We start from the raw sequence: 27,315 nt of genomic DNA, 5'->3' as shown, positions 1-27,315 counted from the left end.
GGGCAGGGCAGTCATTTGGAAACTGGGCTTCATCTACAGTAAGTTTCCTAAAATCTTAGGCATAATGGAAATTTTTCTATTAATATCAATTAATGAGAAGGGTGAGATTTTCCTCTGAATCTCAATTAGTAGAGATAATTTCCTCTTCATCTCTTCACCCCAGAACAAGAGCCTGAAAGAAAGGGGAGCATTAGGAACGCTGGGTTGTATTTTCAAAGGAATCTCTGGGCACAGACTAGAAGATACAAAGTCACGCAGGTTCACTGCCAGTGTTGCTTTCTAGGGAAACTTCTGATGAAGAAGAATATTCAAGCAAGTGCTCAAAGCACTGCACTTTCCTTGGAAAGCTGTAGGACATGGAGATGCAACCCCTCTGACTGTGAAAGGGAGCAGTGGTACCTCAGAGGAATATTTTCTGTTTATAAATACAATCAGCATTATAAATACACATATAATACAATTTTTCATGTTTCATTCTGTCCTTATGGGTCCTTTTCCACTGTCTAGCTCTGCAGTGAGTGGTTTAACCCCAGATGGTAGCTAAAGCCCACAGAGCTGCCCCCTCACCCCTGGCCCAGTGGGATGGGGGAGAGAATTGGAAGAGTAACAGTGAGAAATCTCGTGTGCTGAGATAAAGACAGTTCAATAGGACAGAAAAGGAAGAAAAGAATAATAATTTAAATAATAATAATATTAATAATTACAATAATTAAATAATTAAACTATACAAGTGATGCTTAGTGCAATTGCTCACCCCTTGCTGACCAATGCCCAGCCAGGTCCCAAGCAGTGGCCCCAGCTAGCTCTTCCCCCAGTTTACGTACTGAGCATGACTTCATATGGTCTGAAATATCCCTCTGGCCAGTTGGGGTCAGCTGTCCTGGCTGTGTCCCCTCCCAGCTCCTTGTGTCCCCCCAAGCCTCCTTACTGGCAAAGCATGAGAAGCTGAGAAGTCTTTCACTTAGTAGAAGCATTTCTTAGCAACATCAGTGTGTTACCAACATCAATCTGATCCTAAATCCAAAACACAGCATTGTAGCAGCCACAACGAAGAAAATTAACTCCATCCCAGCTGAAACCAGGATAACATACTTCTCTAATACTGTTTTCAGCTTTAAGAGCATTCAAACGAGGTGCTGCAGCATGAAAAGCATGAACTCCAGCCCAAAAATGCTGTTAATGTTAGCTTACATCCTTCTTACAGCAACCAGACACATAAGACAGAATTTCCTACTTGTCAGCTCCTTATTCCTGCTCACCCTCCTTTGTGGCCAACAGAGAGATAACCCACAGGGTATGGGAATGTGTTAAAAATACAGAGAGAAAAAAAAATGCTGCTTCCCAGAAAAACACTACAGAAATTTAGGTGTAAGGCTCTTACATGAGAATATTATTCTGCAACTGACACCATTTCCTCTGAGGATTTTTTTAAGGAGCCTCAAGATTTTACTGAACCTTCCTCCATGTATGACATTAAGCTTACCCCTTTGGATTTTTTAGCAAACTCTTCAGCCTCTTTTACTTCAGGGAAGCATTTGAGAGGATTGTACTCTCCTCTGATGCACAGAGATGGGCAACAACAGCAAGCTACATAAATATGCCATCCTCCACAGGAGCGTCACAGGATGCTGTTCAATTGATCACAATAAAATTAGTGTCATTGATTTGGAAAAGTTAAAAGCAGCAGCCTACCTACCTATCCATCAGGCTGTAATCAGCACTGTAAGCTGGCATTGGTACAGGAAATTAAAGGACATAAGAAACAACTTTGGTTTAAATAACACAGGCTGGGAATGCCAGAGAGTTGTAGCTGAGGGGCATAATTACACAATGCTCTGTCTCAAGAGTTTAATCCAGGCAAGCCAAGCAACCTGGTGATCCAGGCTACAGTGGCCAATAGGCTTGGGCAATAAAAGATTTGTAAAGCAACCATGCACTGGATTGTAACAACCAGATCCTGAAAATACAGGGAGGGTTGTCCATGTGCTACCAGGAGTCAGCATCAATGACATCTGCGGGGTGAAGGCTGCACTTCCCTTGAGTTTAGGTTCCAGAGGGACACTCTGGCTTGCTCACTACAGAAGCAAGGCAGCACATACCACAGACACAGCAAAAATTAAAAAAGCCAACCCCTGTTTTGGTAAGGGTCCCTTACTGTTCCTGCTCAGGTCACACCTTAAGCCTAAGAATGCAGAAATCAAGATGAAAAGTTCACAGCTGATGTCTTTGACACATGGCTGATTCCTGGGGAATGGAAATTACCCTGGTGGCTGGAAATGGAACCTCCAAGGTAGGGTTTCAAACCTTGCAGACTTTGAGGGACAGACAATGCCCACGGCCTCCATGGCTGGTTGATGAGCACAGTAGAGTCTTCCTCAACCTGCCTCACCCTGCTAAAGTCCACAGAACACAAAAGAGAGGCTTAAATTTCCTTTAGACCACAGACCTGAGTATTTTTCCCTGCACTTTCCATATTTTCTTGTTTCCCTTGACTTTGAGGGAGGAGACCAGCAGCCAAATCAGGAGTGCATACTGGGGGGAACAAAGATCCTTAGACTGACATTTGCTCTTACCTGAAAAAAATTAAACTATCCATTCTAAAACAGGAAAATATTTTTAAAAATGAATGTTGTAAGGGTAACTGGGCATGGAGGAGAAAGGGGCCAAAAGCCAACAGCACTTCATCCAAAGCCACTGATATCAGTGGGTGCTTGATGTGCCTGAAAATCACAGGTTTCTCTCCTTCCCCTGCTCTTTCTGCAATATTAAAGACTAAACATGGTTAGAGGGTCTAACTATTCCCCACTAATCACAATCTAAAAGCCAAGATCTGACTTGCAGTAGCATGCTTTGTCTTGGATAGGTCTGACCAGGAGCCCCCAGCAGCTCTCACTCCAAGCATCCAAACGGACAGAGAGAATTTGAAGGACGTTTTTAAAAGCAAGGGAAAGGGTGCCAATTGTCTGAAATGACGGAAGTGCAAGCAAACTGAACCATATGCTGCAGGGAAAAGGAAAAAATAAAGTGATGATGACAAAGAAGGGAAGAAATGCTCAGAATAAAGAGCAACATCAAGCAAGAGTTGAAACTGGAGGAGAAAAGAGGAGGTGCCCATGAGCAGGCTTGCTCACAGGCTCAGAGCACCCACTGACCTGTGCATGCTGATGACTTGTATCCAGGAAAAGTTTCAGCCTCCCCCACTGGCTGCTTGCTCAGGCAGATGGAAAAGCTGCGGATTCAGCCTGAGACATCGGAGCCCTCCGCGCACGCACGCCAGCAGAGAGGGGAACAACTGCCTGCCCTGCAGTGTGCCTTCTTCAGAGCCCATGCTGCAGCTAGGCAAGCAAGCTCTCATTTCTTTTGACTCAGTCCAGTGGCCAGACACCGGATCTTCTGTCTAACCCACCAAACAAAATGTAGGGCAATAATTTATCATCATAAAGATAATAGTAGATTACTGCCTAATGAAGGCTGTAGCCTCTAGTAAGTCTGCTTCTCTCATGTGGCTGATGAGCTTATTACAGCTTTGACTAAGAGGTAATATTACCCCTCCTTAAGAATTGAGTGGATTTGGATTTAATCCCTACTGCTGCTGTTTGACCAGAGACATGATCTTCCAAATACACCACTGATCCCTAGGAATGGGGACTGTTATTACTGTTCCTAAACCTTCAAAATACCTCAAGTCATGCCCATGGCCCCTGTAGCACCTTTGAGATGTCATAGTTGCTTTCTGTTTGTTTAGCATGCGCAAGCAAGAGGCTTTCTCACCATGAGCAAACCACCCTCACTCTCCTGTCACTGTAGCCAGCTCAGAGTAAACAGAAAAGCTGATGTGATTTACATCAGAATCTAGGTAAATTCATTTAAGTTGTGCTGCATAGCCTGAAGGTTTGAAACAAATTCACTAATATTGCTTGATAATCTGGGGTGTAATTACGTTTTTAACTCTAGTAGTTTAAACAACACAATTCTTTCCAAAATACCCTTGCTCTGGTGACATTTGAAGAGGACACATTTGGAAACTGCATCCCCCTCCTCACTCAAGCAACCTTTACAGCCTCTCCCACTTGTCAGCCCAGCTGTACCACATCAGGCTGCATTTGGTGAGGGTAATGCACATACCAATCCCACTGGGCACATGCCAAAGCTTCCAGTATCCCATTCCCTAGGATGGACCCATTCCTGCAGCAAGTTGAACACTGGCAGACCATGACCTGCCTGACAAAGCTAGGTAGTCCTGACATCACTTGCAGGGCTTTCTCCTGACTTTACCCATTGCTGTTGCTCGCCAGGAGCGTCTGTGTGCAACACCTCCACCCCACTTATCCATGGACTGCACCTCTGAAATGCCAAACCTCCAAGCCAAGAGAGCTCTTCTCATCCTAATTTTCCATTATCCAGCACAATATGGCCTGAATCTAGGACCTTCTTACAGAAAACAATTGATAACAACAACAGCAATAATAATAACACCATAGATTTACGTTCAGGCAGCTCAGGGCTTCAATGGTCCTCACTGCCAGCAGCAGGACAACAGAATCAACTTGGTGCACTTTTCCCTGGTGCAGCTCCCCAGTTTCTAGTGCAGGGGTTGTGTTGCTGGAGGTTGTTTGACACGTTCTGGCAGACATACATTCTTCCAGGCTCTCCCCTGCCAAGGTCTGGGGGAGAGCTGCGGTAGCACTGGTGGAAGCACCCGATAGCAGCTCTCCCGCTCAGCACGGAGCATGTTTCTTCTCTACCCTTGAGGGGTGTGATAAGCCTTTACAAGGGGCTTTAAATCACCTCGTGGAGGTTGCATAAAGGCAAAGGAATGTTACTACAGCTCAGAGAGATCAAAGTGCTGCCTCGCTGTATGTGTAACGAGCGCGCTGACAGGATGGGGATGTGGAGAAACTGCCACAAAAACACTGCTTTTGGTGCTCATGGAGACTATGAAAACAGGCATCTGATGCAATTTTATGTGTGGGTATTAATTACCTTAGTAAAACACCACAACAGAAAAGCAAACAAAGGGTTTTGGGTTTTTTTCCTGATAATACCTTAGAAAGAGTTAGGACTAACACAAAAACTTTGAGGAGCGCTACAACACATGGTCATTCCTTCATCCCTTATACGCAATGAGCTCAGTGACAGAATTTACCAAACCATAGAGAATCTTGCCCCACAGTGTACATTATTTTAATGTATCCTGTTAAGAAAAATCAAGGTCATAGTGCGAATAAAGGTAGCTAAAGTTTCTATAGCAACAGTTACTAGGATGCAGTTGCCAAAGGTGCTTTCTTGTTGTTCCTGAAGTAGATTTACTGACTGCTTTTCCTTCCTGTTCACTAGTCTTTTTTGGTAGTATCAGTACAGACATGATGCAAATCTGCTTTCATTGTCAGTATGATCTTGTAGACTAGTCCTGCCCATGAGCTAAATACACAGGACATATCATGTGCAAGGGAAAAAAAAAAAATTAAGCAGTCTGACTTTGAGATCCAAAGGGGACATAACTGACTTAAAACATGTACACTTTTCTGAAAAGCCAGCTCCTTGTTGTAATTGCAAGTGAAAAAGTGAAAAGAAAGAATTTAAGTTTCTCTTTCATGTCTGCTTGTTTACTTTGTACATTGACAGCATCTTGTCTCTTTCTCCTAATGGACAAATTTCCTTGCTATTTCTATTGCTCAACCAAACCTTCAGGCAGGAGGGGAAATAAAAACAGCAGCCTAAGCATAGCAGAAAAACATCCCTGTGAAATTACAGCAGGATGAAAGTGGAAATGCTTTAGAGCTGAAATGTATCTTCCTCTCTCACAGACAGATAATTCCACGCTGCTGCAGCCCAAAATCTTTACTCTGTGGGGAAGCAGGGGACTCTGCAGTGCTGGTCACCTCACCAAACTGGATGGTTAAATGTCACCAACAAGGGACAAGCTGGAACTGCACTGGAGGGCTGTTGTGGCCTGACAGGGATCTGCTCCACTCTGGGAATCTGTTCTGGCGGCAGCAACCGTGCACTGGTGGTGTGCTCTAGCAGGATGCCTCGCTGGATCTGAAGGTGTGACCAGGACTCTCAGGACTCCTGAGAGCAAGGGCCTTGGAGCTCCCTCACTTCTTGCCTGGTGTTGCCCTTGTCCCATCGCCTGGGGCCAGGCACCAAGTGCTGCTTTGCTCTTGCTGCAGGTTCTTTGTTCTTGCTGTAGGTCCCTGAGCACACCCCAAAGCACCACTTCCAGCTACCCTTCCCTTCCCAAGCCTTCCCCTTGTCACTATCACCACAAATACTCATCTGTGGATTCGTGGCAATTTTGCACTGCAGGGCCACTTTCACACAGTAGGGCAGACACATAGGATGTGCATATATATAAATAAAAATATATAAAGTGTACAGTGGTGTCTGCTGTCACCTGCTGCTCTGCACCCTTCACAAATCATGCTCCACTTGATGCTAGGGCTTGATTTCACTAAGGACAGAGCAGTTCCTTCCTTCTGCTCCTACCTTAAGGTCTCTCATATACTTGATCACTATGCTGGATCTTTACTGCCCCTTCCTTGAGGCTGAAACAAGGTGTTCAAAATTGGATAAGCTACATACTGGGGATTAAATTGAAAAGCTAATTTACAGAATTTGTAATCCCTTTCTAAAATCAGACTATTTGAGCTTTCTCCATTTATTTTAAACAAATCAAATAGAAGAAGCTGGAATTGTAAAGAGAAACAAATTGTGTATATCCCAGTGCAGCCACATCCAAAAGAACTACTAAATTTAACCTTGAAATGCATTTAAAAACATCAACAACTCGGCAAATACACTACTTTTTTGTTGGTTTTTTTTGTTAAGAGAGCCTTACTGTTAGCATTGCTCCCAGTCTGACCAATCTGTGACACACAGAGAATTTTTCCATCAGTGTAGTTTCCTGAATGTGCTCATTGTGAAACACCAAGCACGTGTCACTTTGAGCCAAAGAATATCTTTGATCACAATCATTTGATTTCCCCTCTTCTCCAAAAGTTACTTCTTATTTCCATTGTACTCTGTTCCCTGTAAGCACAAAACAAATTCCTGCAGTACATCAAGGGGGAAAATGCAGTCAGATAAACAAAATGAAAAGCAACAGGAAAGTGCTGTTTGATTAAATGAAGAAAAGCCAAATTTCAGGAATCAAGAAGAAGGCTTCTGAAGCATCACATGGGAAATCTCACAGACAGATTAGCCCTTGTGCACCTAAGAAATTTGCCATCTCCCTGACATTCCTATCATGTCTCTGCAGCATGGTTTTAACAAAGATTCTTGAGATTGCTTGAGCATATCTAAAAACGCAAATAAATGGTTTTTTCCTTATATCTGCCAGGTCAAGTACTAGAGACATGTTTGCTGCAGCTGAGTGACATACATCTATTCAAATCCCTTCTGAACTGGAATCAATATTAGCTAGATCCATTACCTCCTGCTTTATTGGCAGCTTGGGTGCTTGTTCAGAAAACAGTCCCTCCTAGTAATGTAATAAAGCCCCCACCTTGGAGATAATTAGATTGCCTGTGATATAGAATCCACTGATGATCATTTCCCTGCTGATTTTGGCTTGCTACTCCAGCTCAGGTTGCAGTCTCCATCACTGCACGCTCTTACATTAGACCACTCGAGTCTCATCACCTAACAATTGCCATAGCAGATTTATTATTACCTTTTTTTTAACTCTTCCATAATAACAGCAACCAGACAAACCTCAGAGTGTCATTAACATGCTTTTAAAAATGCACTGAAATGGCTTTTTCAATTGCCTCAAGATTTAATATCCTGGCCACAACACAGATATCCCTCAGTCTAATAACAAATCTTTCCAGGAGAGAACACACGACACTGCCCTTCCCTGAATTTCCTTTGGGTCCTCAGTGTATCCCAGAGGCTGATGAATTCAAGCTCCAAACTGGAAGCAAAAGCATGTTCCACAAATACTATGAACACTCAGACATGGCCCTGCCAGCTGTCTTTCCTTACCACACCTTCCAGCTGCCTTGATGGGTTCCCAATTTAAGTGTCCTCATTTGTCATGAAATTCATTACTAAAAAAAGAGGAAACCACAGCCTGATGCATTTACTTCCTCTTAACTCCCCTCCCCTGATCCTGCGGTGCAACCTGCCCCAGAAAGTCCCAAGCAAGCAGATTTTGGTTTACCATTGAACACTCTTGCTCTTGGCTTTGATCATTGAAGGGTGAGAGAAAACAAATCCACTTGTTAGATACGTCAGCCTGTAAATGATGCTTTCCCTGTCCCAACAGGTGGGAATATATGACTTTGCACATCCCCTGGGGCCTTAGGATCATCTTTCCAATTATCTTCATGTCTTTAAACAACAGAACTGGATGACTGGCAGTTACTCTGTGCAATGTACAGCAGATGAGACAACACTTGCTAGTCCTGAGCTAAAAAAACCAGTGTAAGTAGGGATATTTATTACCCATTTTTAGGCATTTAAACTCAAACCTTACCCAGTGGTATTAAATACTTAACTAAAACAGCAAAAGGCTGAAGAAGAAAGAACTGAGGCATAAAGGGAAAGCTGGTTTCCCTTGATGTCACAAACACTGACAGTTTTGATGTCTTTATCAAAACAAGTACAAGAACACTCAGTTCGAGGGTGGCAATTTCTTCCTCTTATACTCAGGAGCTGCAAGTTCTCCCCTGGCTAGTTCAGGCTGTAACTCTCTCGTGGGCACAGTGCCTCCACCAGAGGTTTCCTCCTATCATGGCTTTTTGCTGACACGCTGCAATTTATTAACTTTCCTGGGAAGGAAACAGGGTGGGTTTGCCTTGCTAGAAACTAACCCTTAAATCCATACAGGCTGCCAATATATAAATACTCCAAGGACATTGGATTGGTATTTAACTTCCCACCAGCTGAACAATTCCAAAGCAGTAGTAATTGACTCTTTCAGCATTGCCCATGAGCAGCAGCATTCCACCACCATGGCTCAGGTCATCAGTGAGAACAAAGGATACTCCATGACACAAAAAGTATTGTTGCTGTGCAGAACACTCGTTTTTCCCAGTGTTATTGCCTATTGGTTTGCAGAGGCTGAGGTTCACCAGCACAATGCAGATTGCCAAATCCAGGGATTCCCGGGAAACATCCCCATAGCCTTGGAGCTCTGCCTGAGCCTGGATAAATGCAATGTATTACAATCAACAAAGGGCTTAATTAATGGATGCTGACATCGTACCTCCCGAGGAACAAACAAAGGGGAAAGCATGGCCCGCTGCCCAAGGATCTTGGAGTCTAACTCAGGCTGGCAATATGGATCAGACACACCAGGCCTGCAGAGGGAAGGCTGACACTGAGCTTTCCCTTTGTCTGATGTCAATACAGATACAGGCAGTGGCAGCAGAAAGCAAAATGTCTCTCCCCAGGACCTCAGGGCTTTTCTTGCTTTTTTGTCCACAAGCAAGTTCAGATTTTATCTTCCCTTCATCTTCCTGCTGCCTCCCTGCACACACATGCCTTTTTTCTCATTAAATTCTTCCTAAGTTAAACCCTATTTTTCTGCAGTCTTCAGCATTTGGTTCTACCAGCTCAGAACATCTCCCTCCAGAACTAGATCATCTCACCTCCTCCTCTCTCTTGGCTTAAGACACCCATCGCCCTGGTTCAGATGCTCTCATATATTTGGCTCAAAAGCTCCTCTATCCCACCACTCCAAGGTATTTTCCACCTTCTCCTACAGTTCCTAACAGCCTGCAATCTTTGCATGGCTTTTAATTTTCCTCTGACCACACAAGATCCCATCTCTTTCCATCCTATCTGAACTCTTTCACTTCCATCAAGATCATGAGAAGCTGTCAAATTAAATCACATGCTCTGACAGTGCACTTGGCCCTTGAGGATGGGATGCAGGAGGAACCACTGGCATCTATAGATGGCAGGGATATGAATAAAGTCCTTTGTGCAGAGGATGTTAGCACACCCCTGGATCTCTTCACTGTCTATACAATGAGAAAATTAAATACACATAGTCTACAAACAAATCAAGTGCAAATGTAGATCACAAATCTGAGTACCTTCCCAGCTCCAAAACATGCTATTTTTGGGACATTTGTTGATCTGTTTATCTTCCTTTGCCAAAAGCCAGGAATTCATCATCAGTTTAAGTCCCTCCAGGCTTTCTGTTTATAATCCTGCTTCATTTCCATTAAAATACTCTCCACTCAGCCAAAATGTTACTTAGTTTTCACTATTTTTTTACTGAGAAGTTCAAATATATTGAAAAAGAACTGTAATAAGGCCCCTAAAGGTTTTAAACCTGAATAACTGACACACAGAAACTTCTCTTCCCTGCAGTTGAGAAGATTGTGTTACTATGCACAATATTGTCATTATCCTCTCTCCTATTATGCCTAGACACAAGGAAGTTGAAATATCTACTTCATGCTGGTGAAAAGTGGACAGAACTAGAGGAAAATGTAGCAATAATAATAATAATAATAATATAACAAAACCAGACCAGAAGTGAAGATATTTCTAAAGTACTTACCCAGCATCAGTGCTATTGCCACACAGTAACACATCTTCTGTACCATTCTTTATGAAATAGTTCACTGCAACAGAAATAGAGAAATGGCTTTTCAATAAACACATTCTGGGAATGATAACGTTCGAAAATATCATCCACCACCCAGCATATTCAATTGGGACAGCAACTGAGAGATGAATGGTGTGCTTTTGCTTTGTTTTGCTAACTTTAACTTCTATAAATTGGAAAAATAAATATATTTTTTTCAAATCTCTGTAAGCACTTGCTGTTTGTATTCTGAATCTGACCAGTTGAATAAGGTGGCAACGGGCTGTGGGGAAGGTTTTTAGGAAATGCTACTCAGCCGTGTCCCTCTCTGTTCAAACCAAGAACACTGCTACTAAATTCTGTAAGTGTAATGAAACCACACCATATGCTATCCTGTAACTTTTAGTCTCTACACTGAGGAGACACATATTAATTGAAGTCTGTGGTAGAAATTACTGAATCATAGGTTAAAAATGTAACCAGCTATAATTCAGAATGTAATAATATTAACAAAGCAGCCCACTCCCTCAGTCTGGTGGATTCTGCTCAGCGTAGAAAACACACAGTATAAAGCAAAAGAAACAAAAATGCACGCTGTTAAAGATCAAACAAACAAGGAAGTATTCACAAAGACAAATATTTATCACTGTAGTCATCTCTAATGGCAATGGAGAGAGATAGACACTTCTCAAGGGAGACTCAGGAGCAAGCTAAGTTTAAGTGCTGTGGCTCATTCCCAGGCTGATCATCAATAAGGCTTAAGGAAATAAGCATCTCCTGGCTAATGAGAGACTTTGCATACACACTTCTTCTTCTATCCCCATCCAACCAAGTCTAACATTCAGAGTAAATAACAGTACAGGAGGCCAATTTCTTCTCAAAAGGGTAAGAAAAATCTGTGTTCCAGAGGGAATGTGAAGAAGAGGAGATGTTCTAAGGAACATCTCCAACACCTGGATGGTGGCAGGGAAGAACAGATAAAAGCATTGCTCTAGAAACATAATAAATTCAAAACGTAGGTGTGCTGCTCGCTGAGGAAAGGTGAATATTCTGGTGTGGCTTGCTGCAGCAGAGAGGACGTGATCCCCTCTTGACTAAGACGTGATGGTGGCAGCCTTGCACAGTAAGGCTTTGTGAGCAGAGGGGACTCTGCAGATGCTGCTCACAAGAGGTTCTCCATTCCAGGCTAACCCTCTGTTGTGAAATGCTTTAAAAATCAAGAGTGACAGCTTATCCAGGCGGGCTATGCAGAGAATGCTCAATGGCTCAACCACCGAACAGATGTGCTGTGGCTTTCTCTGTAAGCTGTGAGCAGTGGAAAAGCCCTGCTCTGCTGCATGCCAAGAGAGAATTACTGCCCAGGAGCTTGTGGTTACAGGGGCACGTGATGGTGTTCACAAGTTATCAGAGCACAGATCCTGCTCAGATTGGATGCTTTTCCCCTTTGTCTGACATGTGGGCTTTCTAGGGAAACACCTTGTGTGACAGCAACACTCAGGAATTGACTGTGGTTAAGGGTTGGTGATCAATCACCACAGAACGGAGGAGAACGCCATGTCTGCATCACCTTTCACCCTCCAGTTCTTCTAGGAAAAGACTTGTCCTTTTCTCTGGACAGGTGGCATCTTATTTGGGATACACGGAGTTAGTGACACAAACACACCAGACCACTTTCTCTCCAAGCTAGATGGTCTTTCAGGTCCTTTCCAACACAGACCATTCTATGATTTTATGATTCGAGGTTTGATTGAAATTCTGGAGCACAGTATTGGTTGAAAACCAAAATGACATCTCCTGGTCAGCTAAATCAGAAGATAAGAACAGAGTCTGAGGACAGAATTAAGGAGGACAAGGATTCTCTGTGTGCAAACAAGAAATTTGAAATCTCAAGAACAGGCAAAATTCTGTTGTCTGCTGTTGACTTAAACATTTACATTTCTAAAACAAGCAGTAAGGCAGATGCCAAAGAGCCCCATGAAATGCAGGGTGGGGAACTGGTGTGTAGGTGCTGCTGGGAGGGACATCTTCACCATGGGGTGTGTGCAAGGAGGTGCCACAGCCACTGTGACAAACCTCAGGCTGAGGAAGACCCGAGCCCCTGATTCCGCTCTGAAAAATTAAAGGGGGATTAGAGCTTTATACCCAAGGAGACAAATTGCTGCATTATCAAAAATGTGCACAACAATCAATCTTTCCTTCAAAGCCTGTTGGTTTGGATTTCAATCAAGCCTGCTGGGCAATCAGAGGGCTGCAAGAAGCAAAGGTTTTTACTCTTGCTTTAAAGAACAAACCACCTTGGTACCATATTAACCCATGGCCTCAGCTTCCCATCAGTTAACTCTAACGTGGGCAAAGAACTAGAAACTCCTTTTTCATGTAGAGTAGGATTTTCTCTCTAAAAACTGCTCAAACTGAGCAACACCACCTGAAAACACAATGATTTTTCATTGCCTTGGAAGATTGCAATTAATTTTTGGGGTTTTTTTTTGTTTTCACTGAAAAATTTCAGCTTGTGATTGGGGGAAAAAGGAAAACAAATATGGAAAATAAAACTGAAACCCTCTATTTTAGGTGTTTGCTTTTGGTTTTTGATCTTTAATTTTTCAAGTAAAATTAAGCCAAAACCATGATATTTGTAGCACCTCTGTGTGTGTATATAAACTTTATGCAACATGCCATTCTTTCCAAAGCAAATGCTGATTTTTTTTTCTACCAGCTTTACTAAAATATTGATGTCACTGTTATAAACAATACATTGCCTTTTAGGAATTTTTCTACAGGAATTTCCAGAGCAAGGCAACTATCTGGTCATATTAAAAGAATTAAAAATGGTCTGAATAACAAGGTCTCCAGAAGACCGTGCTCTGCCTCCTACGCTTGTCAAAGCAAAAAACACTGGCCATAATTTTAAAGTCACTATATGCAAGTGATTAAAAACACAAATTCCCCATGAAATTCTATTTCTATTTCCCAAATTCTATTCCTGCCATATCCTCCTTCCAAAGTCAGTTCCTCACCATTTTGTCTGTTTCATTCTACACTTTTTCTGATTTTTCAATATCTTTCAGATCTCTGTATTGCTCCTTCCCACAACAGGTGATTCTAACACAGAAAACATTCACAATATCTCTACTTGTCACATTAACAGAAAAAAAAATGCAAACTTCCTCAAAAAAAGCATTTTCCAATTAAAAATATGCTTCACCTTATGCTTTCCACACCTCTGTCACTCAACTGAGCAGAAAGCCAGTAGGGTACATAGACTGCAAGGTAGAAACCTTCCTCATTTCTGTATGAAGGAAAGTAAAACTTTCTCATTCAGAAAAGTAAAAAATGTTTGAGTCAGCTTAGAAAACACAGTTTCTGCCTCCAGTGTATGCTCCTCCTTTGAAGGCCCTACCGAAATGTTATTTTCACTCATCTTACAACAAATTAATTCCAATTTTAAAAAAAACCCAACAACAACCCATTATATTATCACACTTGCATAAAGAGCAACATTCAAATATCATTAGTCACTGCCCAGAGAAGAGTCCTCTGGCTGACTTTCTAACAAAAACTTCAGAGAGGTGTTTGTTATCTCGGACTATTTATTGCAGCCACACGGGCGCTGGCTGCTTGGAGACTTTCTCCCTGCGCTGGGGCTGGCACAGAGCACTGACAGCCACCCAACGTCCCGATTCCAAATTTAAAATGCAGTTCAGAAAGCTCCATCTCCTTACAGTTGTGATACATAGCACAGAAAGGGAATAGACACCACCCCCTCCTCGCCCTTTCGCCCACGGGCGCAAACACACTTTGCCTCGTGGTAATACACAATAATTAAAATGAATCCTTGCTGCACTTGCTGTGTGCACACTGTGTCACACACGGCGAAGCCTCTAATAAATGAAATTGAGTTTGGAGATGAAAAACATGCCTCACAAAAGCCATGGAACAGGCTGTATTAAGGGTGTTATTAGGGGAGAATGCTTGGGAAAAAAATGGCACTGCCAGTTAGTTCTCCTTGGCTAAAAGGGGTTGCAAATAATTATAATAATCAGTTACTCTCCTGTTGCTCAGCCCATGACAGGGCATCTGGCTCTCCTTTGCTCTCCCCTGGCATCTGCTGCTGCTGACCCTTCTGCTGAGTTTCAAAGGCTCTTGTGTGCTCTCCTCTCCCTGCTTCCCGTCCTCCCTCTTCCCCTGCGAAACCACTTCTGGCCCAGCTCTCTGCTGCCTCCATACCCTGCAACCATGTGGAAGAACATTTCCAAAATGTCAGTTCAAAAAGGAACAGGAGGAGTTATGGCCAAGAGGGTTGGGTGGGTAGAAGGAGCAGAGATCAAGGGGACAACTTTATGTACAGCATTGGCAACTGCATGACTTTGTGGTAAACACAGCCTGGAATTCCAGGCATGAGTTGTCCTGCAGGAGATATGGAGGGGCTGGGGGGAGGTTGTAGAAAATCATACAACGAGGTGGTGGGAGGAAAGTGGTCTCCTTCAGTTTGAGTCTCTCTGGTAGGCTCCTATTAGTGCTTCTCCCCACGCTCCAGACAAGTCAGAGAAGCAATTTCCCTGCCAGGCTCAGCAGTCGCCACAGCACAGAAAATATCTCCAATTTTGACAGTACAGATTTTCCCCTTTTGAGAAAAAGCCACTAAAAATATCAATCAAGCCCTCTTGAGCTAGATGGCTCCCGTGCACTAGAAGAGGCTCTGAAAGCCTCAGAGATCCACAGTACATGGTTTGTGCTGCTCACATGGTCTGAGGGAACAAAAAGCACATCAGGAGAGGAGGAAAAGCACATCAGGAGCTTTTGGAGACGTGCACTAGAGGAGAGTGGAGAATTTAGATGCTGTCAGATTGGCTTAGGGACCTTGCCAAGTCCAGGAGCATCCCCAGGAAGATGAGACAGGAGACAATGACTAGCAATAAACACACATCTGGCTTTTAAACATCTTCAGATATCCTCCTTCTATGCCTCTGTGCCTTACCAGTCACTCAGACCCACACACTTAGGGCTGTAGGGTGCATAGCATATAACTAAAAGCACATTTAGTACCACTTGTTTAGACATATGCTCCATATGAATAGGTAGCAAAGTGCTGAAGTGTGCTCTCTGGAAGTTTTCTAGATGTTTTGTGTTTTATGGAATTTTTTCATATGTTTCACACAAAAGAATTAAAATAAAAAGCTGCTACAAAGGTTGAATGCATTTGATTACAGACAGATGATGGAAAAACAGAAAAAAACTAACTTCTGCACTTACTGTGATAAAGAAAACAAATAAATTGGATCAAAAAAGGGCTGAGAGACAGAAAACATGGATTAAGCTGAAAAGACAGTGTGCAGGATATCTGTGGGCTAATAGAGGGCTGCACCTGCATTTCTTTGTTACATTTATACGTACAATGGAAAGAGAGGGTGAACAGAGAGGTAACAACATCTCCTATACACAGTATTTTCCAGGTAAATAAAGTCTGAGGTGTGGACTGAATGAGGAGCACTAGAGAGACCTATTCCACTAAAAAAGAGTGGAGAAATGCAAAGTGGGATATTCAGTTGTCAGAAAGTGAAGTAAAGCAGAGAAGGAGAAAATCTCACCTATCCAAAACCTTGTCAGTCCTTAAATTCCCTGACTAAATTCAGATAAGAGAGACGGATTTTTTTTTTTTTGAAGGGATTCTTAGTCAACACTTTTATGTAATATGAAGCCATGATCAGAGAAAACTGTAATATTGATATACAGGACAGCCAGGATGGAGTAATATATAGGAAAGGACTGATAAGCAGTGGCTTGCTTCTATCAGTTCTGTTTAATAACTTTTCAAATGGACAAGGGGATCAAGTGCACCCTCAGTCACTTTGCAGATGACACCAAGCTGGGTGGGAGTGTTGGTCTCCTGGAGGGCAGGAAAGGCTTCTCACTCTCTACAATTCCCCTCTACAGGAGGGTGCAGCCAGGTCAGGGTCGGTCTCTTCTCCCAGGGAACAAGCGATAGGACTGGAAAAAATAACCTCAAGTTGCACCAGGAGAGGTTTAGTTTGGATATTAGGAACAGGCTACCCAGGGAGGTGGTGGGGTCACCATCCCTGGTGGGTTTTAGAAGATGTGTAGATGTGGCTCTTGGGGACAGAGTTTAGTGGTGGACTTGGCAGTGCTGGGGTAACGGTTGGACTTGATGGCTTTAAAAGTCTTTTCCAACCTAAATGACTCTATGATGCAGAAGAAATACCACTTTCAGTGCTTTCAGTAGGGTACCTGCCAGACTGGAAAGTATTGAGAAGGTAATGAGAATGACTGGGAAAATTTAAGAAGAGCAGCAATTGAAAAAATGTGCATCTTTTATCCTAGAAAAAAGGTGACTACCACAGTAAAAACCAGCATGTATTCCAGAAAAGGAGAACAGGGAGCTTTGTGTGCTCCTAGTGACAAGAACATGATAACAATGGTTTTTTGCTTTAAGAAAATGGAGGGGGAGAAAAGAAAAGAAGAATTTTCAAAACTGAAGATAAAGGAAATATTTTTCACTGTACTTCCCATTTGAACTGCTGAAGCTGCTGCTGCAGGCTGCCCCTGCGGACAAAACATTCAAAGAAAGATTTGTTGCCTGTGTAGATAAGGATACCCTGAGTTCCAATAGTTAATGTTAATAGGAAATTAGAAAAATATCTATATTTTGAGCTCTATTAATTGTTTTCTGGAGCAAATGGGGATGTTCAGTGCCACAGAGAGATGCTGCTGTAGGTATGCCAAGGCCAGATTGAGCCTGGGAATTCCCATATTTTATCTCCACCCCACTTGGGGGAATTCAGCACTGATGAAAATTATCAGGAGAAAATATATCTTTATTTATTCCTTAAAACCAGTGCAATAAGAGCAAGCAATAATGCAAGTTATTCTCTGCTCATGTTGCACCTGGGCTGAGTGCTGAAAGCAGAAGATGCCTCTTGCCTTTGCAATGCACTTTACTGCTGAACCTGGAGCATGGAGCAGCCCATGGACAGGGCTTAATGGACACACAGAAAGTCCTTTTAAAAGCACATCACTGTGCAAGCCAAGTGGTGTTTTAATTCTGTAGTTTAAGAACAATTTGGAGGTGCAGGAAAACTGAGAATGTTTAGTCTGAATTTTTCATGCCAGATCTTTCCCCAAGTAGATCTCTCCTTTCTTTAAGCAGTGATGAGAGCAAAAGAGGTATAACTGATGAACAAATCCTCCTGTTTTACAAAATATTTCAAATATTTACAATATAAGAACTTCATCTTTCATCACAAGGCCAAAGAAAAATCTTACTGGATGGTCAGAAAGAGACTGTATTGGATTCAACATTACCAATTCCTATGTTTTTCTGATCCTTGCACTCCTGATGGGGCTTTCTTTTTCTATTTAGCTTAAAACATTGAAGTGCACAGGTACAATACCCATGTTAGTAACACATCAGAGCATTAAGTTTTGAGCATTGATGAAGCTATTTATCAAAAGACCCACAGCACTCGAACAAAGCCACAACATTTACAGTTAAAATCGAGTAACGTCAATAGATCCCATGCTGACAAGCAGAGTCTGAAAGCCCAGGGAGGCTCCTTGTTTTAATCACTGGTTCACATACAATCATACATAATAAAACACCTATTCCAGTCCCAACTTGATTTATTGCTTCTCTCTTTCCTCCACCTCCATAATTATTCATCAAACACTCACTGTCTTCTATTACCACCTCAGACAACGCCTCAAACACTTTAGCTCTCCCCAAATTGTCTACATTTGTTATCTGACTTGGACAAAATTCTTTTCTCTACAGTTCTCATCCAGATTCAGAGTATCTGTTCATACAGCTCCATTTCAGTGGTTCTGGAAACAAAAATGATTTCATTCAGGCAGAGATAACCACCAGGCACAGAGCTTACAGAAGACACACACAGTCTCATCTACATGCAGACATACATTTCTATATATTCACAGACCTATGCCTCAGCATCTGTTCCACACAAGTCTTTGATCCTTTCTCAAGTGCCCAAGAAGACCATGATTTGGATGGGTATCCCCAAAACTTCACATAATCCCCAAAACTTCACATACTCTATACATCTTTCCAAATCTAGAACCTGAAGCAACCATAAGTTTTTCAGGTCTAACTGGAGGTGACATAAAAGATATTACATTCATCTTGATTTGGATTTTTATTTTTTTACTTAAAGTTGTTTTGCTCTTTTCCCCAGACCTTTGTTAAATACACAATTTGAGTCTAGAAGAAGAGAAAAATCACTGCCATGAAATGAAAGAAACTAGTCTGGAAGAAAAAAATAACAGCCCTGAAATACCTCTTTTAAACCATATAAACAGTAGCTGATTCCTCCCAGTAAAATGTTCATAAAGCTTGAATATTCATTCTTCTTACTCGTTAATATTTTTTTAATATCAATTGCTTGGACAGCACTATCTAAGGAAAATTACAGGGTTGCTCTTTTTTACCTTAAAAGGTTCTGATTTTGAGAGAAAACATATATAGAACACTTTGAAAACAAGACTGTTTCAGAGTGTCTTAAACAAGGTATTTAGTCTAAAGAAAATGTTGGGGTTTAAGACTGTCATTCCATAAGCGACTTTATAACTTAATTATATTTTTAAGGTTCTTTTCTAAAGCATTTTTTCTTATGTGTTCAGCCCTTACATTAGGCCCTGCTCACAAAAGGACTCAGATTTCTACTTACTGACTAGTCAATAATCCATTTTCATAATGGAATACATAAATGACATTAAAGATTCTAAAATCATCAGCTGCATGAATCAACTACACTCAGCCCACTGGTCCATCTCTAGGCCAGTGACATATCTGACATCCTATAGCTTTTGATTGGTTCTCACACGTTCATAAAGCTTCACTTCATCAAATACGTCCTTCATTTAAACACCACAGCCCAAGACAGGCTTTCAAGACTGTTATTTGGAGCTTCTTTCCCAGGAATCTTTACAAGTATTGAAATTAGGCTCACAGTTTTTCAGTCAGCTGGTATTTATAAACTATTAACTCTTCTAATGATAACCAACAGCTCAACGACTTTGATATTGATATATTGATCCCATAATTTTCATAATGTTGTGGATGTAAACCATGATTGTTTTCAACATTTTTTTTTCCCATTTTATTTCGTTTTTGTATACAATCACTGCTGCATCTAAAACTTCAGTCTTCCAGGTTTGTTATTATTAATGTCTAAAAATAATCCTCCTTGGGCTTATTGATCGCAATCTCTTACCAAATCTAGAACCGCAGGTAGGAAAATAATTACCTATCAGTAGTCACTGTTCTCCCAGATGAATGATTCTAATTTTACCATTGGCACTTGACATGAAGGATTTTTTAGTCTGGTTTTATCTGATGCTCAGCTGTCTCTCATCCCTCAATCCATTCATTCAAAGAGTAGTCATACAGAAGAAACTGGGAGACCGGATGAGCTGCTTCTGCCTTAATCTTCATTTTTTCTCCTCTCTAGGTTTGCACTGGTAAGCATTGCTCATTGTAGACAAAAACAGAATGGAATAATTTTTCTGATAAGCCTTCTTAGAGGTTGCTGTTTAAATTGTGGGCCATTTAAAAGGGTGGAAAGAATATAAAAATTCTCTTGTTCATCATGAAGGGGCAGATTTTAGACCTGCATCTCCACTGTGAGTTGAGGAAAGACTAAAAAGTTGTCTCATGATGACTACTGTGCTCAGTAATTAAGCTGAGACACCAGAGGCACCCACAGTAACAGCAGAAGTTTCTTTCACAGAATTAAGCTTTTAATCACAATGCCAGGACACTTCCCTTTTTGACAGTCTAATCAGGAATATTTGCTGACAATTTTGTATTCTAGGACTTTGTATTCCAGTGTTTAGTGAACCTGAATAGGAGCCAGTTTGAATTTTTCCACTGGATCTCCATGCTTGTAAGCTTTGCCTCTTTCTTCCCAACTTTCCTGGCACTTCCTCCAGCTGCAGAAGCCATTGAAATGATGGCAAGAACAAGCAGTGTTGGGTGGACAGGCAGGAATTCCTTATGGGATTCAGCGTATGATCATCTCGTGGCAGACAGGAGGGGAAAACCCCAAAATTCTCAACATTAGCAACCTTGCAATGCAGGACTGACAAGATTTAGGGGAAAAAATAGGTTTTTTCTTCTGCCAGTACAATTCCTACACCACCACTACTAGCGCTGGTACTCTGCCTTTCCTGGAGGCGAAGGCAGGAATAGGGGCAGCAGAGGGGCCAAGCAGCACCTGCACCTCAACCAAGTTAATTGTGGTGAAGACACTGGTAGAAGAGGAAAGCACCTCTGGGTCTTGTGTATGGAGTTAAGGGAAGGAGCTCCTGAAGTCTGGGATCGTGGTGGTTATTTCCTCAAGGATCAACCAAAAATCAAGAGTTACCACTCTTGATAATTGTGGTTAAGCCAGTGATGATGCTAAGTTTGCAAACTGACTTTTTTCCCCGTATATAAAACCAAAATGAGAGGATCGAGAAGAGAGATGAGAAAAAAATTTCCAGACTGGAGGCTGAAAGCAGCTAAGGAAAGACTGCAGAACTCTGTCCAGATACGAAGTAAGTTTTGAATAAAAAAGCAGACCTGAAGCTCTCCCAGGCCATCCCAGATGGCTGTCCCAGAGACAAACCAAAATGTCTCTTGTAGCAAGTGCCCACAGCACACAGTTATCTCAAAGTGAAAAGGGCTTTGAAAGACTCAAAACTGAGTTCTTATCTTTCTTCACACCTCATGACTAACAGTCTCAACTATTTCCTCTGCAGCACCAAGCAATTCTTCCCCGTATTACCCTTTTAAGGGGTTTTACTGATTTTTGTTTTTTCATTCTTGCAAAAAAAGGTTCAAAGGCACAGGAGGAGGCTGCTGCCATTTCAGAGACTCCCTGCTGCCCTTTAAAACATTAAAAACACTCTTAAAGAATCCAAAGCAAATTTTTGCTCTCCAAGAAGAGCAGAACTGTCACATCACCTCATTTTAATTCTCTGTTTTGGTGCCCTGATGAATAGAATTAAGAATTTCTCCAATTTTAGTTTTCAGTGGTTTTCACTCCTTTATTTCTTTACATCCCCCTTTTTCTATAAAGTACTATTATGGATCTCTAACAGTACTTCAGGTTTCTTTTTTCTGGGTTTTTTAGATTAACATCCCTGCTCCAAACTAAGTGACTCAGCCACACTGGTTTTGAAATCTCCAAAGAGCTCTTGTAATTGTCTGTGCTCCCTTCGAGTGAACTCTACTATCTCAACATGTTGGCCAATTTTCTTCTCTAGTTCTTCTTCAGAGTAAACACTGACACGATTCTGCTTCTTAATATAGTCCTCCTTTTATCTAATTTGGTCTGCCTACACTTTAATCTAACTGTATGTATTGCTTAATTCCCTGCAGTACTTGAAATTCGGACTGTTATTAAATTGTGGTCAGCGCCTCTCCTTTAAACGGTCACTTCATTTCACCATAATACTTATGCAAAATGAAATACAAAGCACTATCCCATCTAGTCACAAAATGAGCCAGTCCTTCCATTTCTGAATTGCTTTAGTGCAATAGTAAACATTAAATGAAAATCCTACTTTATATTGGTCTTTCTTGCCTAACAGCTAAGCCTCCTTCTTCAGCATTTTGAGGAAGGCTTCATTGTTCTTATTCAGAGGTCACTACATTTTTCTTATAAATCTACTCTTCTTTTAGGTGTTCAGGAGTCTGCTGCACTGCCTCAATGCTTTAACTATTTAAATAATTTCCGTCTATCCATAGTAAGTGACAACTGCTTGCCATAATGCACCATGTCTTTATCCTCAGATATTATGTAAATATTAATTTATATTATTATTATTACTTCCTTGTAATGCCACATGGTTAAAATTTAATTCACTTTAATCCATTATCTCACCAAGTTGATTATCTTTGTAATAGGTAAATCTCCTCTAGTGATAGCAAGTATATTTTCATGACCCTATTAACCATTGCTGGATTTCCTATACGGATTTCTGGGAGTGTCTGCCCTCCTCCCCATATCAGGACCACATAAATAAACTTGCTCATGGTATGCTGGAGCAGCTGTAAAATTCCTTGCATTTAAAGCAATGCTGCAGCTGGCCCTGACATTATCTGTATTTTAACACAGACTGTCCTGTGTCACATTTACCCTATTTCCATTTCCAGAGCCAGACTATCTCCACAGCTCCATTTCTTCCTTTCACCTTTATTGCAGGGCTTTATGCTTCCAGCCATCACTGTTTTGTCCCTCAATGCCTCTGTGACAAGGGGAAAGCAGCACCTCACACAGCTCTCAGTTATCTGTGGCTAGAGGAGCCCTGAAGTGCCTTAGTCCACCACAGGTGCACAAATACCTTTGCTATTTCCTCACTCCATGTTTCCAAACTGGAACTCAAGGGAACATGGATAGGGTAATCAGCAGGTTCCACATCATCCAGGAAAAGTCCAAGAGCTCTTTCCCCTTTCAGCTGATAAGGGCCTCTGATACAGGGACATTGAGAGGACACATAATCTGATGGTCAGGGGCAGTTCCAAAGACAACCCCCATTCAGCCAGAGCTTTGTGACAATGCTGCATCAACCACATCATGCCTTAAAGACACCCATGTCGAGCTTTTTATTCCTTGAACAAAACCTTTCTAACACCACTGTTTCCAGCACTGCCCAGACCACAGGGAGAGGAATTGAGCAGAAGGTCCAGAAGTCACCAGTGGAGAATGGTGGGGCTGCCCTTGGCCTAATCCCTGGTTCAACAGGGCCCTGGGTCAAGCCAGGCAACTTCCATGAGTCAGATGTGGGGTTTTTACAGTGTGAATGGCTGGAGATGTAGGACTGTAAGGTCCACACAGTCAGAGCAGAGGTACCCCATGACACTGTGTCACTGTCTCTCAACCAAAATTCCAGTTAATGAGTTGACTATGTGGTCATTTTTCTCCTTAAAATAAATAAAATACCAAAGGTCACTGGTCACATACAGGATGGCCCAACCCAGTAATGAGTTAGGGCCCAAACAGCATAAGACTTCCTTAAAAGAATTCTCTTGGGATTTTTCAGATTAATAAGGACTGAATTGCTCTGCTTTACCTTTTGGCTTTAAGATCATTAACTCAAATTTTGAACTTTTGCTAGAAAAGGCAAGAGATATAAAATGTCTTCAGAGAAACAACGTGCAAACCAGACCCACATACGCAGAGCTGAAATTTTCATGTGATTGCTCAATTCCAGGAAAGAGAGTTTTAAAATATATAAGACACCCTAAAACTGTGAAAGTCATCAGTGATGCAACTAGGACATCATAGGGAAGCACCAGAAGTACTTTCAGCAGGAACTAGGAAGGCACCATAGAGATTCAGAAAAAACTTCCAAGGTCTTTCAAAACCACATTGACATCATGAAGAGCCAGTAGTCACATTTTGCTGACTCACATACAGATCTTAGTCAATATAATTAAAAAAAAAAACCCAAACAACACAGAACAAACAAACAAAAAATAAAACCTCAAATGACCAGAAACCAGACTACAGGACAAAGAAGAGCTTACCTGGATCACTAAGAAATTCCTCTGAGTTGTTCCACATCCTACCATCCAAGTAAAAGGAGCCATTGGTGAAGTTAAACATGGTGTAATCCCTGACACATTTGTGTCTCAAGTTGCCCATGAAGAGCTGGAGGCCTATGAGGGCAAAGACACTCAAGCAGAAAACGGTCAGGATCATCACATCTGCAAGTTTCTTAACAGACTGGATAAGTGCCCCTACAATGGTCTTCAGTCCTAGGGAGATAAAAGCCAAGAGTTTATAGACTGAGAGACTGAAATATGTCTGCAAACAGCTGCTTTTCATGATGAAAATCTCCATGGAAATGGAAATCGGAAGGGCTTTGAGGAAGTGTTTGCAAGTGGACATCAGAAACGAGAGACGAGTGATCACTATGAATGTATAGTTTGGTCTGCTTTTGGACAAAAGTCCTGGCATTGCACAAACACTGATTTAAAAATGGAGGGAAAGCACTGGATGGAGGGACAGCGAGATACAAAAATATCCATGGATAAAGAAAATACGGAATGTGTTTTATATTTTCATGGAGCTGCAGTAAAGGCAGTAAAGCCTAAATCCCATTGAATTTTGAGAACATGAATTACTTTTAAATCTCTCAGGTGATTCTGGTAGCTTTATCCCTGACATAAACAGACGAAGAGGTATGGAAATGCTGTTTATTCCCTGATTATTTTACATACTTTAGTGCCAAATCCAACATGCTGTCCTCACATGAATAATTCCTCTGCCTTCAATTCATTTGCTTAAGACAACAAGAATTTGGGATTAGAAAAAAAGCCAAATACTGGCAATCAAATAAATGCAGTGGAAATTATTCGAGTAAAACAACCTGAGGCTCCAACAATACCTGGGAAAAGTTAATCATTTTATAATATGCTGCCAAAGTAGATAAATCATCCTATTGCATAACACCAAAGGCTTGGGTCACACAAATTAGCTTCTCCTTTATTATTTCACCCTGTAACACTACCTTCAGTTTATTCTTCCATAAATATTCTGATACAGATAATTATACAGTTTTCTCAAGTGATATTTCTTGCTTTTGAAGTGATCCTGGAGATCAGTAGTGTTTGAGCTGATTGAATGTTACATGATTACAACAGAAAACCCCATTCCTGTTTAAAAAAAGACCCTTCCCTTCTAAACTGGTGTGCTGTAGCTGGACATTAATATCAGCTGCACATTGGTGGCAATTTTGTCATTTCTTTCCTATTTATATTCAATTAATACTGGTAAGTAGTAATAACTGCTTCTGATAATCTGTGTCACCAGTGTGGCAGCAACAAGAGAAATTGATTTGAATGGAAAAAAAGAAAACGAAAAGAGGAAACAGGAGGAATTCTCCTGGGCAATATTCAGAAGCACATTGACTTGCTCACTGAATATGATCATACACATTAAATCTCAGTTCCTTGGAATTCCACCGCAAGAGTTTGGCAGCCATAAAGGCTGAGCTAGTGCTGTGTAATTGGAAATAATATGAAAATGTACTTCAGGACTCACAGGAAAACAAAATTAGCTTTTGACTTTGCTTAAAAATCTGTGGTTAGAATGAGGGGACGTCAGAGTTTCTCCAATGAGGATGAGCTGCTGGAATGGCCAACAGGTGCAGCAGTCCCTGCATCCAGCAGCCTGAAATACTCCACTCCTGCATAGGATTTTGCTAATCTGTGAATCATATTAACGTCTGTAAAATGGCCCATTTCACCAAAAGGCACTGACCCAGCAGGTGTGGGGAGCTTAGCCTATAAAATTCTTTGTTTGCCTCTCTAAAATTAGTTTGTGGCATGGTTATGAGGGCGAGGTTAGACAGCTCCCTGCTCTGCTCAAAAATAAAGCATAAATTATTTCAGGACAAACATTAGGCAAAAGCTGGATTTTCATGCTACCTCTCCTCCTCACCAGAAAGAGATTTTACGAATGAGGTCAGTTCCACTCAGATACTTTGAAAAAGGCTGACTTTGAATATTTGAACCCATCTGTAGGCTTGGCTACCTGTTTTGATGCCTAAATAAAAATGAACCCTCTTCTGCTAATCTAGTCTTGAATAAAATTTTTACCTGAATGGGAAGTAATTTTAGATGAAGTCCAATTCTGAAAGGACTTTCTGGGGTGTCACTGTTGCCAAGCATTGTAAGACCTTTAAGACAGCCAGGTCTTAAACAAGTAGTGAGGTGAGGAAAAAGATTTGCAAATGCACTAGAATTTTAAAATTTTATTTAACCTAATAATCTGAAATATTTTCAGTGATTCTTATCATTGGTTGTCCTTTGAATACACAGATGTTGCTTCACTGAAGTTGGGTAAACTTGGGAAATCCAAATGCAAATTGAGTCTTCAGAACAGGAAAAAATACCACAAGTTCTTTTTCTGCCATACTCTCTGTGAAATCCCTGCAGAACATTTATTTGTCTGTTATACAAATACAAACTTGGAGTTTGTGTTTGTATCATCTCAGTGCACTGATTAATCTTACTCATATGGGCAAGGACAACGGCAGTCCTAATGTGAATAGGGATAACACTAGGGAAAAAACCCGACGAAATTCTAGTCACCAATAAAGACTATCTGTTTTCAAAATCAGGCCTCAGTGTTGCCAATTTCAAGGTCATTTCACGAAACATGTTTTCTCCCAGATTACTTGCTGGAGTTTTAAATAGAATAGCAATCCTATACTATTAGTTTTACAAGTTCATTCCTTGTAGGTATCAAATATTTCTTTATGGGAGGTTTTTCTGCTTTAGTTCCTTTTAAATTCTTTTTTCTTTTGTTTTCACAGCTTACAAGCTTCTGAACAATTTAAGATGATGCTTCAGTAATACAATTTCTGTAATTAAAGACCATTTAAAAATAACTTGCACTCTGCCTCCTGGACCTTTGTTAAAACTTTCCAGGAAAACCATTTGGAAAGTGTCATACTTCCAGTTAAACTGTTTTTTCTCACCCTTTAAAAACAAAATTTTCTCAGAAAATTAAGTAGCATCCATCAAGGTGGTTGACACAAATAAGTGCCATGGCTTACTAAAATATTAAATCCATTGTTCATTTAAACTTTCTGTGCCTCCAAAATGGAAGGGCTAGGGGGGAATTAAGGGCAGCCAGGACCTCTTGCAGGTGCTCTGCATCTCTCTTTATCAATCCCATGTTTTGTAAAAGCAATGCTAGCTGTATTCAAATTTAGAGCGTGGTTAAATCTTCTGGATA

The 27,315-nt window shown here is 41.3% G+C and overlaps 1 protein-coding gene across 7 annotated transcripts in view; it reads right to left on the bottom strand.

The window, feature by feature from the left end:
* The window catches only part of LOC104686420 (sodium channel protein type 5 subunit alpha), a 215,177-nt gene that overhangs the window by 126,146 nt on the left and 61,716 nt on the right, over nucleotides 1–27,315 (bottom strand). For all 7 annotated transcript variants that reach the window (XM_039549365.1, XM_039549364.1, XM_039549366.1 and 4 more), the window contains 2 exons: nucleotides 24,096–24,326; nucleotides 10,523–10,586 (listed from right to left, as the gene is read on the bottom strand). In XM_039549365.1, the coding sequence (XP_039405299.1) occupies nucleotides 10,523–10,586; nucleotides 24,096–24,326 (295 nt within the window). The remainder of the gene's footprint in view (nucleotides 1–10,522; nucleotides 10,587–24,095; nucleotides 24,327–27,315) is intronic.

Source organism: Corvus cornix, chromosome 2 (assembly GCF_000738735.6).
Source record: "Corvus cornix cornix isolate S_Up_H32 chromosome 2, ASM73873v5, whole genome shotgun sequence".
Taxonomy (NCBI): Eukaryota; Metazoa; Chordata; class Aves; order Passeriformes; family Corvidae; genus Corvus; species Corvus cornix.
This window is presented reverse-complemented; position numbering and strand designations above follow the sequence as displayed.